Source organism: Radiomyces spectabilis (assembly GCF_025331425.1).
Source record: "Radiomyces spectabilis strain NRRL 2753 chromosome Unknown BYT42scaffold_13, whole genome shotgun sequence".
NCBI lineage: Eukaryota > Fungi > Mucoromycota > Mucoromycetes > Mucorales > Radiomycetaceae > Radiomyces > Radiomyces spectabilis.
The window spans coordinates 1,075,823-1,092,291 of NW_026251938.1; the positions used below are offsets into that span (position 1 = coordinate 1,075,823).

Here is a 16,469-nt window from a genome sequence, read left to right on the forward strand (position 1 = left end):
GATCCAAAAGACAATCGAGGTTGTGATAATGACGGGGTTCGACTAGACTCGGAGCTGCTGGATGATTCAAAGATGCTGTTTTCGTAATCGTCAAAAAGATTGATATTGGCATCTTCAGCATCGGGCAAAGTGGGCCTCATTTCACCCGTAAACCGGTTATAGTAGTAATGACGTTTTCCATCTTTTGTGGTTTGCAATGTCCAATGCTTTGGAAGCGGTGAAGTAGGTTGTGCACTCGTCAGACATTCGCCGAACAGTTGGTCTTCAATCAGGTCAGTCAGGTCTTTGGTCTGTTCATACTCCGGGGTACTGGCCCGATCGACAACGGCAACATAATTTCGAGGAAACCAGCCTGCCGTCCCGTTGCAGCTTTTTTTAATGACATTATACAGTGAGAAAAAGTCCAACCATTGTTCAGTAAGAACCATTAACGTTACCTTCCTTGCCACCAGCCAGTGGGAAGCTTCTTGTTAACGTCGAGGTAGTCTCCTTGCTCAAAGTTTAAAACTAATGAATCATTGGATTCATGGGTGTACAACGCTATAGCTTTTGATGGCTCATTGAGTCTCGTCGACATATGAAAGGGAATATATAAAGAAAAAACGACAACCAGAGACATCTCACAAAATTTAAAATCAACCGAGGCAAACAAAAATCTGCACCATATTAAACTCCGACTAATGCGACCATTGGCAGATCCCCTGCATACCATTGGTGTGTTCCACTTGCAATTCTCCGCTATCAGTCAATGCTTTGCCATCAGATCTAGAAGATCAACGAGAAAGCACATAGCCTCACATTTGATAACGGTATTAAGTGGTTAATGGAAGTTCTTTTTGAAGAAACAAGAGGATGGATATGAATAGAATGAGGAAACGATTGCAGATGCCATGGTCTAGAGTTTAGCTGGACAAGTAATTGAGCCAATCGATATCCTTGCTGATAGTTTCTATGGCGTCTAATAAAAGTGACAGGTCTCGGTGCACATTGACAGAGGGTGCGTTAATGACCACGCGGAAAAAGTCGGGGATATCCTTCACCGGAGCATGATCCACCATGAATTGGCCGGAAGCATTCAATCGTCGATGGATTTCGCGGGTGATGCTTGAAAGCTTGTCGTCGTATATGTGTTGTTGTCTCCAGGTCGCGATGGGTAAACCTGATGGAATGAACCAGAAACAAATCTGTAGAAAAGGACATGGATCTTTGACCAGCAAAAAGCCATGAGAGTATCGTTGTCGCACGAGATCGGTAAACTGAGCCGCTTTGGAAACAGCCAGTTCGACACGCTGGCCCAAGCCCTCGCGACCGTAAAACTTCCATGCCAAGAAGATCTTGGCCGCATCGGGACGTCGACCACAGCCCACCGTACCGTCTCCCAAATCGTAAGGGTTGCCGTGGAAAAGATAATCCGCTTTCAGAGAATTGGCTTTGGCGAATAAAAGATGGCCCTGATGAGGCGTAAGTAGCATCGAACATTGCAAGGGTACGCCAAGAAGTTTATGGGGATTGATCGTAAAGGTATCAGCCTAAGATATGCGCCATGATCAATTTCACCCGTTTCACATTTTTTTTGCAATTCGACGAGAGTAAAAAAGCCTACCAGTTCCGATCCGTCTAACCAGCTTTGAGTAGCCATGAGATGCTGTGAAAATACCGCCGAAGCTCCCCAAGAGCCGTCCACGTGGAGCCAGCAATTGAATTTTTTGGCAATGACAGAAATTTCTCTAATTGGATCGAAAGCTCCCTAGATGTTCTCATATCAGTCCATGTTCTCCAGCGAATTCTCATGTACATTGAGTGTATACCAAAACAGTCGTGCCAGCGGTGGCATTGATGAAAAAGGGGGTCTCACCTCTCGCGATACTCTCTTGCAAAAGTTGGGCTAAAAATGTACATCAAGATCAGACGCTGCGATAGCATTGGGAAGTATACAAAATAATGATGGAAACGTACCCAGGGCGTCTGTGTGCATGCATCCGTCGTCGTCGACCGGCACTTGAACGACATTTGAGCTGCCTAATCCCAAGACTTGGGCTGATTTGGAGATGCTGTAGTGACTGTGGGTCGAGGTAAAGATGGTGAGTTTTCCATAGTCAGCGGCGGGGTTGAAGGGACGCGGCATGTAACCTTCGGTCTTGATGGTAGGATAGAGCGTATTACGAGCCGTGATCATGGCCAATAAATTGGATGCCGAGCCGCCGGGACACAGCAATCCACCTCCTTTGTCACCCATGCCGAGCAATTTCGCGGTGGCCTTGGTGACTTCGATTTCCATGAGGGTCAAGACGGGGGACACATGGTAGACGTGTGCATTACTGTTGAGCACGGCCAGTAGCAACTCAGATATCACGCCAATAGGATTGGTCGAAGCATATAATTTATCCATAAACCTCGGGTTCCACGCGTTCACACTGTATTGTAAAGTCGACTTAATCAGATCAAATGTACCTGAAAATGTGACCACCGTCATTGTTAATGTGACATTCTTATAATGTGACATTAGACCCATTCAAGGCTGTTTTTACCATCGATACCCGAGGCTTCGTCGGGTAACTCAAAATCGATCCTTTTATAAAGTTGATCAGGACTATGATACTCGACTACGGCTTGATCGGTCGACTGACCATCCCGAACATCTGTTAGAGGGATCAGTCAGATGCATTCTTTAGCAAAGAAAATTAGCCCCATTTACATTGCAGCACCAATTTCTGCATGCGATTCAGCATGGTCTCCAACTCCATGGACGCGGTATCATCTTGACTCGCTATGACCATATTTCGAGAAGTAAACAGAAACAGATAATTTTTTTTTTTTTTTGAGGGAAATTTGCCGCAGGAAAAAAACGCCAAGAGCTTTCAAAGAGATAAATTTTATTGGACAGGGAAGAAAAGGTTGACATACAAACAATTAGAATATTTTACATAAATAACAGGATAGATGGTTAGCTCTTTTTAATTGCTAGGAAGCATATTCAACTGCTTCATCTTGTCAAAGGCATTGTAAAACTCCTTGGCGCTGTCCAGCTTCTTGTCCCAACCCAAGGAACGGGCCTTTTCGATGGTCGAATCATCAGGCCAAGTGCGCTCAAATGTTTGATCTATCCAATCAGGATTAGTCATCTGATATTGGAACTTATCAGATATCTGGAGCCCACGACTGACAAAACTTACCAACAAAGTCCCAGGTACAGTATTCAATAGCTTTGGGATCGAGATTGTACTTTTGAGCCAGCTTCTTCCAGTTATCCTCGTTTTCATACATGTAGTCCTTGAGACTGAATTCGGCGCATCGGCCTTCCTTTTTGTCACACTTCTTGAACTGGTCTTCGTCCTTGGGCACCTTTAAACCGAAATAGCTAGTAAACGATGGAAATGCGTGAGCGATGATAATTTCCTCGTGATCCGAGAACAACAATGGGCTTACTCTGCAATCTTGTGCCATAATTCGGAGATAGTGATTTTATCACCATTGGTGATGTTGAAAATGTTATCGGCGGCTTTAGGATTAGTGCTTGCCCAAATCTGGAAATCGGCATTATTGACAGCGGCGGACTGGTCAACAATGTTTTGCCACGCGAACTTGTTGCCTGGGAACTTGAATTCGCGACCCAGTTCCTTTTGCAACACAGCATAAATACCCAGCGACACGGCCATATTCATGTAATTGCCTTTTTTTTCACACGATCCATTCATTAGCACACGGTTACTGATGGAAAAAGACACAAATGTCGAAAAAAATAAAGCTTACCTCGGCTGACGCCGGCAATGATATTGGGGCGAGTGATAATCCATCGCCAGTTGTGTTCCTTGGAAAATTGCTTGACCAAGTCTTCTTGAGGGTAGTAAAAGTTCTCGCCTTCGGGACGAGGAGCATCTTCGCGGAAAGGAAGCGAAGACATGGCGGGTGGACCCTGATGACAAGCATAATACTATGCCCATGCATGGTTTTTAAGTAACCAACAGTACTAACAATGCACACTGTTTGCAATTGTGCTTACCTTCATACCGGTTTGTAACATGAATGTTTGCAAACCAGGGCAAGCGTTTTCGCACAGCTGCAATGCTCGATGCAGCAATTCCGTGTTTATTTTGGATTCTTCCTTTGGATCTTGCTTCATGATGTAAGCATAGAAAAAGGCATGTTGAGCATTGCCCGCGCCCGCTTCGACGAGCGATTTTGCCATTTCAGGAATGGTGCCGTTCAAAAGGTCGCACGACACAAATCGCACACGCTGGTCCTCATGATCGATTTGTGGAGGACGACGAGACACGGCCACAATCTGACTCCACTCTTCTTTGGACGCACTTGTTAATCTTTCGATAAGTGCGGTACCGCTAATGCCGTTGGCGCCGAAAACAATGGCAGTTTTACCCATAATGTTGTGCTGTGTAATAATTCGTTTGAAAAAGGAAAAAAGAAAAATCAAGATTCTTCTAGACGTGAGCACGGATTTAACGCTTATATATTTTGTGCATAATGGGATCATTTCATTCATACATCATCGTGACAGGCTTCCGGGAATTTTATTCCGAGCGCCTTAATCAGAAAGTTGAAACCGTCCGCAATCAACTGGGAAAAAAGTTACATCATCTTCCAAAACGCAACTGCCGATTTGATACTTTTCGCTGCAAACGCTCGCAAGATGCTTTATGCCAGCAAATATGTCGTTGACGACGATAGAAAAATGAGAACCATGACGGCAAATGGATATCGGATTGCAATAATGTTATAAATAAGAGTAAGCCCATGATTATGTTTCATCACAAAGTCGAGTTAGGACCTATTTTCAAGAGCCGACACTGAATATTCGATGACAATGATATCAAAACAAGGGTCAAAGAGATACTAAACAAAAAGAAAACGATGGAAGTTCTAGGAAAGGAGTTTATTAATGCTGTAAGGCTTCAGCCACTTGTAGCAAAACAATTCTCACGTGGCATAATGCTCGCACAGACATTTGCCTCGTTGGAAAATCCAGTAAAAAATCAGTGAAAGAATTTTTTTTCTTGGGCAATGGTAAACAGACCAACGCACGATGAGTAATATTTGAGAAACGCAGTCCAACCAGAGAAGGACGATTGGCGATCCCCGAAAAAGCAGTCCATTGGGGGGTTTGGTTGGAAGGGATTATTGCTCCAAGCGAAAAAGCGCACTGCCCCGAAATGCTCCGCTGGGCTTTCTGAACCCTCTCTTTTCCAAAAGTGGCCACCATTCCATAACGTTTGTCCTTTTCTAGTTTTTTCCCTTTTTTTTTCGCCCATCATTTGGGAGCCATCCTTTTCAAGCTCCTTCTTTGTTTCATCTTTCCTTTTCTTCGTATATCTCGTTTACTACAAGTTGTTATTTCCATATGCGTAGACACAGAAAGGATTCTTACCATCTTTTACTCCGCGAAATTCGACGTCTTCGTTCTGAAAATGCGATGCTTCAATCGAGCGTTCATTTGCTCAAGAATGACCTTGCCATAGAAAGAGAGTCTCGAAGAATCGCCGATATTGTTCATCAAAAGTTTTACGATGAGACCATGGACAAACATGCCAAAATGGAGATCGATGTATTGGACAAACAAGACGAAATCGATGCGTTGAAATCCCAACTTGAACAGGTGCAACCCGACTCGAGTCTCACCTATCACGATGCAGCGTCAATAAAGAAATCATCTGATATCTGGCATTGCAATAATTTTGAGGACGAAGTCGAGATGGTGTGCAGTCTCCATAGTTCAGACCTCAATCAAACAGGGGTCCGTGGTGAAACGTTGCCTGCTCCGCTCGACGACCTAGCTTTACATCATAAACAGGAGATACTGGAAAGCGATGACGACGAAGACGACGACGACGAGGAAGATGAAGATGAAGACGATACCAACGTCGATCGATTTAAAGATTTGGCCGCCTCTTACCTACGGCAAGCGTTAATTTCCAATTTAACCAGTGCTCGAGCCAATCTGGAACTCGATGATCTCATGCTGAAATACGACCCATCCCCCTCCATGATCTTGCATACCTTGGCCGACTCTTTTATTGTATGGATCAATGATACAGTATCCGACACAAACTCGGCGGCCGCGGCCAAACTCATTGTCACACGGGTACGAGAAGGGTTCTTGCAGTTTTGGAAAGCGATTCTAGAACGACATATCAGAGGCGACGAAGAACAATATCAATTTCTCAACGAAGCCGAACGAGCTATTTATTCAGAAAGCAAAGGCACGACCTCATTGGTGGAAAATTTCCACCGTCTGTTGGTCATGCTGTATAAATATGACATTGTGGATGGCGATGCGGTCATTACCTGGTGGCACGAGCGTTTGGCGGATGTAACCAATGAGAAACTCGGCAACAAGCTAAGGGACGTAACACGGAAATTTGTGGAGTGGGTGGATGAAGAGGAAGACGACGACGAGGACGACGACACGATGAGTGACGTGGACGATGCATTGAACAGAAAGACATCCGGGGGCAATGTGAAAGACGTGAGCGAAGATGAAGCGAATCCTCCCGAAGCCATTGCGGCGATGGATGAAGCCGAGCTGGTGAAGAGCGTCAACACATTACTAGAAGAGAGTGAACGATACTGTTTATGTCAGTTCGATGAAGATACCCATCACCACCAAGATGGATGCACTTGTGAGGAAACCACCCCAACTGCGTCTGAACCGGTCCCGCCACAGGTCGTCAAAAAATCTGTGCGTATTCAACTGTAAATATCTGCAACCCATCACCCCTAAAGCTAAGCCAGCGACCCATCTAGCCACTCTAATTTGAACAAAACAATCAACTGGAATTTAGAAGTACATAACACTTTTCATAATATATATTCAGAACAATAAATCAACGAAGAAAGAATTCGACGACTGATGGCCTCCATCCGTTAAATTCATCCATGCACTTCCTTGGAAAATAAGCACTAAAAAGGGACATACGTACAGTATAGTGAAATGGGAATCGCCATCCCGAGCATCTGCCTATTTGCATGCAATGCGAATTTTGGCGCTTTAGTCAGGACTTACTAAAGGAAAGGAGTGTTCCCGTTTCATGCCACCCCCGGTTTCACGTGGAGACATGGCGGTGGCGCGCGCTGATATGGCTCATACTGAACCGGATCCTTTCGATGCATGTAAATGGTCGCATCATGGTAAATGATAACGGGTCCACTGATTTCCTCATCGCGTCATGCGAGCTTGAATTTGCTAATAAACCCAGCACCGAGGAGATCAAATGCTTGCATAATCGTAACAAGGCACCATCAATGCTGCCAAGATCAAACATTCTCGCTGAAGAAATGTAATTATTTCTCTCCAAAGAGGGGCTTATTGGTATCAGCCTTCAAACAATACAATATTCCCGGATGGCTTATGGGATGCGCAGCCGGCAATAGCTCAATGAGCCGCCGCAGCTTCCTTTCATTGCCTTTTTGGGAATGGCTGCGCATCCTAGCCCAAAAAAAAAGACTCAATATAAGAACACACATCTCCCTGTCTCTCCTTTTTTCACTCGTTATCCACTTTTCTTCCAAAAACAAAGATATGATCGATTTCCCCACTAAGCGTTGCTCTTCCGTTCTGCTGTCTGCCAAACCTACCTTGATACGCTGTAAAACCTTACTTTCCCAAATGACCTCCAAGAAACAGAAACCGAATCTCACTTTGGCAATTCCTTCCAATGCGTCGGAACTCTCGCGCATCGAAACAGCGACCAGCAACAGCTCCGGCCACAGCAGTGATCGATGCTTCAGTGTGCCTGGTTCGCCTGATAGCACGACCAATTCTTCCATACCTTCAATGGACAAGCGTTACCCGTCGACCGCTGGCAACGATGGCTATTCCATCTTTTATCTAAGGATGCCCAATGGCAATTGGCGAGTACGTGTCCGTACGGCCGATCGCAAAATAATCCACACTTATGAAATTGATGGTACCATGATATAACCATGCCGTAATCTTTTTGTACATAATCATCTCTTCTGTCCATATTACCTTTTCATATTTATTCTCTCAATTGTATATTCACTTTTTTTTATTCATATCATATCCGTATATATCGCCTCCATTGAATCATTGCAAATAAATGCAAAGAACTTGCACAAAAATGTATGTAATCCGGGTTGAGAAAGAGCGGAACCTTGAACTATCGGCTTCGGCTGCACAATAACACGATCAACAGTGCAGTGATCAGCATGTTTGTTTCTGAATCGATGACAAATGATGATCTCATATAATAGAAAAAAAAAACGTTCGTTGACTAGAGCAGTCTAAATCGCACATGAAGCTAAATGGCAATGATGCTTCTTGATGTCCGTATGTGTCTCATCAATAACGTCAACAAACAATTGCTTTAATACGGGTAATTTGCAATTGTCAATTGAGGATCTTCCTTATCATTTGAATAGGAATCTAAAGATTATCAATGCAGTCACCCCTGAGATCCTTGACGGCGACAACGTCTGATATGGCGATTTTTTTCCCTTTTCTCCTTTATCATGTGGGATAGCGGTGTAAACTTGCAGTTGTGACAGATAAATAAAATCGCCACGTGGAAATTGGGCTTGAAGCTGCAACTTATTGATCAAGTCCATGCACACCCCTGGCATAGGACATGGACGATCCTCCACAAAAAGAAACTCGGTTCTGGATGCCGATGTTGCATACAGCCCATCTGTAGAGTAATCAAGCTACATGGACAATCTTTTTTCATTTGCACTCTTTCATGTAAATCCCACACGTCATAACCATTGCCAAGAACCATTGCGTCATTTAATATCGATAATTGGTTATTAACCTGTCCCATCCATGTTCATCTCTGGTTTATGAAACCTATTAAATTTTCAAATATGATAACATCCACCTTTCCTTATTTGCAGTAAATTAGTCAGCCAAACATTTTTTGCTCATCCACGCGTCGATAGATTAGCTTTTTGCTGACAATGCCAAAAAAATTTGCAGACTCATGTCCTATGCTTCGCTCAGAGCACTGCTATCATATCAACCGAACTTATGCAAGCGTTCAGTGAGTGCAACAGAGTCTGTGAACTTTTCGCCTAAGCCAATTCTCTTGAACAATTCCATCAATTTTATTTTGTATAAACCGATTAGTCTCTGCAGCAGACTACAACGTGCTTTTAACAGGTTGAGGAAGAACCACTCAATTTATTCTGGTGCCGTGTTCAGGACAAATGGCAAACAACCAGGAAAGGAGAGCACAATAACTGTGGCTTGCGTCTGTGTTTAAATGTAGCCCAATCATCAGTACAGGTTTTTTTTGTGACGCTCATGAAAATTTTTCGCTTTCAGTTGTAAAAATCGAGACGGGCGCGGCAGCCACTGTGTTCTTCCTCTTTCCTCCAATCGACCATGTCTGAACAAGTACGTATTTGCTACTAAAGGGAAAAAAAGCCAATGTTGTGTGGATGGATCAAAACTTACCCATTAATTTCTTTACGAACTATAGACCGAGAAGGCCTTCCAGAAGCAAGTTGGTATTTTCCAAAACTCCAAGATCCAGAAGCGCACCCAGCGTTGGTACAAGGATGTCGGTAACGGCTTCAAGACTCCTAAGGAGGCCAAGTTCGGTACCTACATCGACAAGAAGTGCCCTTGGGTTGGTGAAGTCAACATCCAGGGTCGTATCTTGACTGGTGTTGTTGTCTCCAACAAGATGAAGCGCACCATCGTCCTCCGTCGTGATTACCTTCACTACGTTCCCAAGTACAACCGTTACGAAAAGCGTCACAAGAACATCTCTGCTCACTTGTCCCCTGCTTTCGATAACTTGGCTGTTGAGAGGTATGTATCCCAGAAAAATCGTCATCTCTTTGATTGCGGTTTATACTTTTTCCAATTGGAAAAAGTATGAAAGCAATCGTTGTGGGGAAACTGTGGCTTTGACAGTCCAAGGATTGTCACACAGCTTCCTTCACCTTTTTTACGGACGAGGTAGTTGGTAGAGTGACGGCCTACCAAGCCTTTGACATCCATGTTCGTTTTGCTAACGTTTCTATTTTTCTTTTTCCTCTTCTTTGTTTTACTTAGCGGTGACATCGTTACCATCGGTCAGTGCCGTCCCCTCTCCAAGACTGTCCGCTTCAACGTGCTCAAGGTCCAGAAGGCTAAGAGCACCAGCAAGGCCTTCCAGAAGTTCTAAGTCTCTTTTAGTTGGAAATGACACATTTGTGGATATTCAATAAAAAGTAGATTGATCCATACATCTTATTTCTCGTTTACTCCTTGCGTCAACGCATTATCCTGCGTGCGTGACTTTTTTTGATTGATGTTCAATATCGATTGTGTCAATCGATGTGAGGCTTGGCTTGGCCGTTCGTTTTAAAAAGCCAAAGCATTTGAAATAACGTATTCACAAGTTCCTTAATGGGAGTGGTAAAAACCCACATTTGGCGGGCCGTCCCATATGACATCAATCAGCGCAGAACACTACAATGTGGCTTGTGTAGTTGTGGTCGAGTTTTGCTTTGGCGCATTGTTCAGGCAAGGACTTCTGCTGTACAGGGCAATCTGGACAAATAATCCTCGAAACCAAGAGAACAGGAACGCTTTGTTTGTGTTACCTTGTTTTTTTTTCTTTGCTGTTTTGATCGTGCTTATTCGAAAAGGTTCGGTTTCCACACCAGCAGAGCCTCAGCAAAGGCTTAATTTGGAATTGATTCTCCGCTTCATTTTCAATCCATTACCATTCACCAACTTATCATCTCGTCATGTTTACAGCGTTAACTCTCATGCCACTAGACCAATACATTCAAAGCTATTAAAAAAATGTCAATTCAAGGCATTTCTTCGCATCTGAGCTCGGCGTGTATGAAATGATGATCGCGCTACGTTTTTGACAGCCACTTGACTGCCTTCCATGTGAATAGAAAGCACAACGGTGTTGTGTAGAATTCGATGATAGCGTGTACAACAACAGATTTCTTTTCTTTTGTAAATAGAGGCTTGGGTGGAGGAAATCTTTCGATAACATCCTTGATCCAAATTATCTAATTTAGGACCACTGCGGTCTGCACCATAACCTTAAATTCTGAAAATGAAACGCGTATGGGTGAATTATTTCGCCTTGATGTACAAGTGCCCTTGACGCGACGCTGCATATCCCGTTGTCGACAGGTTATACTTACTGCGCTTAGCATCATTGAACAAGGTTCAGTGGCTTCTCAGTTGCTTGGTTCGCATTCGTGTTATTTTTTCATGTAATGATGATTTTGGTAGAAATTCTTAACGTACGATCTATCATGTATTACAATTTGCAACCATCGGATGGAATAAGAATAGTCATTGGTGATAATTAGCCACGTTGCCATGATCATAGCGGTGTTTTGAAATGCCGCACCCAAAATAGACTTGCAATCACTATTGCATTATGGGCCGTCCAAGGGATCAACATGAAACAAGTATTGCAGTAATGAATAAGCAAGTTCAAAGATCACTGGTTAAATAGGTTACTGATGTATTTGCTTGTATGAAAATGGGGCTACATGACGCCCAACAGACAACAGTTCAATAAATTGCGAATGATGAGTTAATGTACGTGTATAACGAGTATCAGGCCAGGTGCTGTTCTATTTTTGGTAAGTCCACTCCTTCACCAAAAAGGAGTTGAGACATCTGTTTCCCTTATTGTTTCCAGGATGATTGCAGCTGGCTGGTCTTTCCCCATCTTTTTTTTTTTTTCTCTTTCTAACCTTCCTACCTTCATTTACTTTTTCTGGGTGCAGTATCTTTAACCCCACATCCTGTCTCCTCCTTTCTTTTTGAACCCTTCTTTTCACAACAATCCTTCCATCCTTTATTATTTCCTATCTTCTATTTTTTCTCTCACTTCATGGTCCAGCTTGCGTCCTTTGACGTCGACACTTTTTCATCCGTAATTCACGGAAAACGATGCTTGCAAGTTGAGACTGTAAGGCCTTACTTGGCCCAAACTCGACCTTCTTCTTCGACCATGACCTCCTCCTCGGAAAATAGTAGCACTTCCTCTGTTCTGGACACTGACGACGACTTTGAAACTCGCGATCATCACGACGCCTTATCCGCATGCTCGCAGGGCGATGCATCCTATTCTCCAGCCGTTGATCGATTGCAGGGATCATCCCTATCACAGAAATTAACGCGGCTAGGTGTTGACCTTGCACGAATTCGATACAATAATATCACCATTGAAGATCAACTCAAAGCCACCACTTCTGTCATTCACAAATTGGAAATCCTCTTACCGAACGTATCCTACGGGCCCGATTATATTTGGCTCATGCAAAACCATACTAGTTTGACGCAGGCCAGGCAACATCTTGAAAATGCAAACCGTCTCCAACAATGGATCGACCATCACACCGAATGCCTTGGCCGAAATACGTCGCATGTAGAAATCAACAACGTGCAACAAGCATTTTTTGACTTTGAGAGTCGAGAAGGAGATATACTGATGGAATTTCGCCGTATCATTACCGGTCGTTCCACCCTGGATTTCGTCATTGATGCATTGTGGACAGTGCTCGCCCATCTCGACCGTTTTCGCCATCAATTACATCACCAGCTACACGTAGATCATGTACACTCTCTGGAAATGAAATTTGATTCGCAAGCGAACCAAATAACTCGGTCCATGGAAAATATCAAAGTCAATGCATGCTTGGACAACGAGGAATGGGCAATATTTCAAAAATTAGACAATACTGTTAAAGTCAGCTACCAAGAAATACGTGATTACTCCACTGACAGGGAGCTAACCTTACAAATGACGGCTCGCCACATCAATATTACAACTGCCGTCAATGAAATCACTGCAGCTAGACACGTTGCACATCATCAGACCGAGCAAAAATACACGATGATCCGATTGACTGAACAGGCAAACCAACTGGAGCAAGAAGACGACTGTATAAACCAGACCTTGTCATCAGCCGCTCATTATGATCATGATACCATCCAGACTTTGATGACTCAAACAAGCCCTATTCAGCATCAGATTGCCGAATTTGTACAAAATAAAACTTCAGGTATGTCTTGCTTTTCTTATTCCTGCAGCGCCAATCCCATGCCAAATTTTTACTCATGTGTATCCAACAGTTGAAAACATTTTACCTGCTACCTCTGTCGAAAAATTACGCATTCTCGATAATCGTATGAATCAAACGCTCATCAAAAGTCAAAGTGCAATCGAACGCCAAACGGCAATTCAGCAAACAGCAAAAGACGCACTTCGTCTGCGAAAATGGGTCAAAGCACGCATTTCCGCCGTGGATAGGTTGCACATTCATATTCGTTGCATGTTCACCGAAGCAGATTGCCTAGCCTCGCAAAAACTCCTTGAATCGCAACAGTTGCTTCTCAATCTCTTCAAGAACACGCGATTAAAACACGTTACCGAATCGATCGACAAACTATCCTTATCCTCGAGTGACGATCTGCAGTTGTTGAAGGCTGATATGACGAGAATGAATGATGAACTATCGCGATTGGAGATCCTTTTAGATCAGCAAAAAGTTGAACTGGAACTGATTGATAAGAGGAGACGATGGGATATCTCTTACAAGGCTGCATGTCAATGGATTCACCAAATGATGGAAACCATCCGAGAATTTGCTATGGAAAAGGCGCAATGCAAGGCTCCAGTGAGACTGATACTCGGTCTCCAAGATACTTTTAGCAGTATGCAGCAAAGCGTATCCAGTTACAGCCATTCGGAAATAATATCAGTGACAGATGCTGCTCGATCTCTTATCAAACAGATTGCCGACAGAGACGCCACTGTCACCACGCTTATTCGACAGAGACGATATGCCCTCGAGCAAGACGTGGCCTCTCTGAATCAGTTGCTTGGTTTCACGCAAGCATTGCTGGATCAGCGAGCCGCTGTTGCAGAGTACCTGGCCTCGGTATCCAAGGCAGAAGTATTCGGTTCCCATGTTCTATTCGAACTGCAATCGCCTCTGAAAATCCCACCCTCCATTCTAGCGAGCTTTGAAGCACTGATTTCCTATTTTGATCGGTACTTGTCAGTTGCCTGGGATAGTTACCAGGCGATCGATTATCCCCGATGGCCGCAACATGCCTTTGTCATGAAAAAAGACGACTCTGCTGTCAATGAGCTACAGTCGTACTTGCTCGAGCAATATCACCGACTGCTCGACCTAAGCCAATCTCTGAACCGTACGCAAACTATGCACGCGCAACACTTGCAGGCCGAAACCGCACGTTGTAGTGCGGATATTCGTCATCTCCTAGATCGACTTGAAAGAGCCACAGAACGTATTCAAGCGGAAGATCAAAAGCTGTCCAATCCGTCCTATCTTTTGTCGAACGACGAGCTTCAGAACATGTTGGACCATTGCAACGCCGATCACGAATTGACAGGATATGAATTGAATGATCTGCTAGCGAGACTGATTTCGGTGGAATACACAGGGCCAGAGTCCATGGGACAATTGCAAGAGAATGCGAACCAGTCATCCTTATTGATTAGCGATCATGTCGAGAAGCTTGCAGCCTATGCGACGCGTGTGCGCTGGACCAAGCATCAAATCGAAACGGACCATGCCCTGCAATGCTTGATTGGCCAATGGACCGCGTGGGAAAAGCGCTATCATGCGATTTTATTCGGTGCTGATGCGGTCACGGAAGAGGCCGTTGCATCACTGTCAGAGGATCTATTGACGATGGAGCAGTTGTTAGAAGAGATTGCTGGCCAAATTCAACAGATCAGCGAGATGTTTGCCTCCATGGAATCCGCGTACCGACGGGTCGCTTATGGGTTGCCTTTGAATGCCGTGCAGGGACAGCAACACATGGTATCTTCCTTTCAGAATCTGCAAGGAAATGTATCGCGCAGTGGTGCCGGGATTGCCTTTGTCAAGGATCGTACACACTTGGAATGTAGTCTTGGCAAGCTTTTGGATCTATGCGGCATCACTCTTCGAAAATTGGAGGATTTCATTCGTGATCGAGCGCGATGGCAACCATCTACAGGTATTAGTCATGACAATGTCCAAGACATGCTACGACTGTATCTCGATATCTTGCAGAACGAAACGCTGTCTCAGAAGCGAATGGCGGCTCAACATGAAGAAGCATTATTAGCATTGCAGGCCGCAGTAGATCCTGAACAATTTCCCTTGACCTACGCGTTCCGACGAAAAGCCGAACTGGAAGCGTTCATGACAAAAGTGGATCAGCAGATTGCATTCGCGGACAAGGTCCTCAATCAACGAGACAATGTAATTGAGTGGATGAAACAAGCGTTACCGCTAGAAACAACTGGTCAGAATCACAAGGAAGCCTTTGCAACGTGCAGCAAGCTGGAAAAAAAGGAACGCATACGAAGCTATCGTCAGGAACTAGATCTCTTGATCAGCGGTGCTGACACTTTGCCTTACCCTGTACGGGAAGACCGTCGCCAAGATATAACTGCTAATCGTGCTATTGCAACGGCTGCCAAGGAGCAAATAGACCGTTTGACCGACCTGTTGACCACGCTGAGAAGATCCGAGCGAAAATCGAAATCCGTGAGTGAGGACCGACAGCGTAGCAGAAAGGTGTCGTTGCCTACGCACAAACCCGCGGGTTTTTCCTTATTGAGCAAGTACCAGATCAACTCGACCAAATCGTCTCCGATTATGCGTCGTACCAGTAGTTCCATGTTGCCCCCCGTCCCTCCGTGTGCACGACCCAATGCGTATGTTGCCGATCCAAAGAATGATCTGGACATGGAGATTGGAAGAATCGTCAACAAGGTTCCGTACAAGGTAAAACTGGAGATGATTCCGGGCGAAGTCGGACGTTATCTGTTTGGAGGCAAACTGGTCTACTGTCGAATTTTGCCCAGTCGCATGGTGATGGTCCGTGTCGGCGGAGGATGGACAGAACTGTCCCAATTTTTGCGTGATCATGCTTTGCTGGATCACGGCTTTGTGAAAAAGAGTATGTGTTGGGACTCGGAAACCGCGATTGTAGGTTCGATTGAAGAAGGTTTCATCGACACAAGATCAAGGTCCGAAACGGGAAGATCTCGCTCAGGTAGCATCTCCACTTCTTCCTCGACAAAATACAAAGCCGGTTACAAGGATGGCGATCATTATATCGCCGTCGATAACAATGGCAACCAATTGGCCTTTTCCATGACACCCGCCACCATTGTAAATGATATGTGCACAAAACGTTAATACTTTCAACTAGTAAACTCTAATAAATAATGTTCATAATACCCGATCCAGAAAAAGAAACCATGGATGTTCCATAAACTTTAGACTGTCAGATCATTTTTTTTATTTCCCTCAACTGAACGACCTACCGGAGCCCTTTCCTTGACTGCATTGAATGTATGTATGTAAGCACACACTTACTGTACAAAATAGCCTGCTTCTCTCGCTTTCAGTCACTCTATGATGTTCCTTATCTGGTTTTTGTAGACACAAGATGCAGCGGAATGGTCTCTGAGAAACAATCCAAAACAGATGTGATT

General features: G+C 44.3%; 7 protein-coding genes across 7 annotated transcripts; 4 read left to right on the top strand and 3 right to left on the bottom strand.

Moving 5' to 3' along the window:
- Window positions 1-83: 83 nt before the first annotated feature.
- Window positions 84-541, bottom strand: BYT42DRAFT_475672 (uncharacterized protein; the record flags this gene model as incomplete). Its single annotated transcript, XM_051563613.1, has 2 exons — window positions 84-369; window positions 438-541. Coding segments are annotated over 2 exons (390 nt in total), but the record flags the coding sequence as incomplete, so codon positions are not given.
- Window positions 542-817: 276 nt separating this feature from the next.
- BYT42DRAFT_585085 (pyridoxal phosphate-dependent transferase) lies at window positions 818-2,877 on the bottom strand. The gene is made up of 6 exons (XM_051569948.1): window positions 2,696-2,877; window positions 2,529-2,639; window positions 1,957-2,451; window positions 1,809-1,885; window positions 1,604-1,747; window positions 818-1,529 (listed from the first exon to the last, which is right to left on the bottom strand). Exons 1-6 carry the CDS (start codon window positions 2,775-2,777, stop codon window positions 903-905), a joined length of 1,536 nt encoding a protein of 511 aa, XP_051419854.1. The 5' UTR covers window positions 2,778-2,877; the 3' UTR covers window positions 818-902.
- A 77-nt stretch (window positions 2,878-2,954) lies between these two features.
- On the bottom strand, window positions 2,955-4,378 carry BYT42DRAFT_549271 (NAD(P)-binding protein; the record flags this gene model as incomplete). The annotated part of the gene is made up of 5 exons (XM_051566061.1): window positions 2,955-3,100; window positions 3,174-3,358; window positions 3,427-3,670; window positions 3,751-3,913; window positions 4,001-4,378. 5 exons carry the CDS (start codon window positions 4,376-4,378, stop codon window positions 2,955-2,957), a joined length of 1,116 nt encoding a protein of 371 aa, XP_051419855.1.
- A 521-nt stretch (window positions 4,379-4,899) lies between these two features.
- On the top strand, window positions 4,900-6,871 carry BYT42DRAFT_585097 (uncharacterized protein). Its single transcript, XM_051569949.1, has one exon. It carries the CDS (start codon window positions 5,354-5,356, stop codon window positions 6,707-6,709), a length of 1,356 nt encoding a protein of 451 aa, XP_051419856.1. The 5' UTR covers window positions 4,900-5,353; the 3' UTR covers window positions 6,710-6,871.
- A 747-nt stretch (window positions 6,872-7,618) lies between these two features.
- BYT42DRAFT_549273 (uncharacterized protein) lies at window positions 7,619-7,933 on the top strand (the record flags this gene model as incomplete). The annotated part of the gene is made up of 1 exon (XM_051566062.1): window positions 7,619-7,933. One exon carries the CDS (start codon window positions 7,619-7,621, stop codon window positions 7,931-7,933), a length of 315 nt encoding a protein of 104 aa, XP_051419857.1.
- A 1,322-nt stretch (window positions 7,934-9,255) lies between these two features.
- On the top strand, window positions 9,256-10,205 carry BYT42DRAFT_600347 (40S ribosomal protein S11). The gene is made up of 3 exons (XM_051570998.1): window positions 9,256-9,367; window positions 9,453-9,787; window positions 10,034-10,205. The coding sequence occupies exons 1-3, from the start codon at window positions 9,356-9,358 to the stop codon at window positions 10,143-10,145; spliced, it is 459 nt and encodes a 152-aa protein (XP_051419858.1). The 5' UTR covers window positions 9,256-9,355; the 3' UTR covers window positions 10,146-10,205.
- A 1,749-nt stretch (window positions 10,206-11,954) lies between these two features.
- Window positions 11,955-16,170, top strand: BYT42DRAFT_549275 (uncharacterized protein; the record flags this gene model as incomplete). Its single annotated transcript, XM_051566063.1, has 2 exons — window positions 11,955-13,008; window positions 13,079-16,170. 2 exons carry the CDS (start codon window positions 11,955-11,957, stop codon window positions 16,168-16,170), a joined length of 4,146 nt encoding a protein of 1,381 aa, XP_051419859.1.
- Window positions 16,171-16,469: the final 299 nt, after the last annotated feature.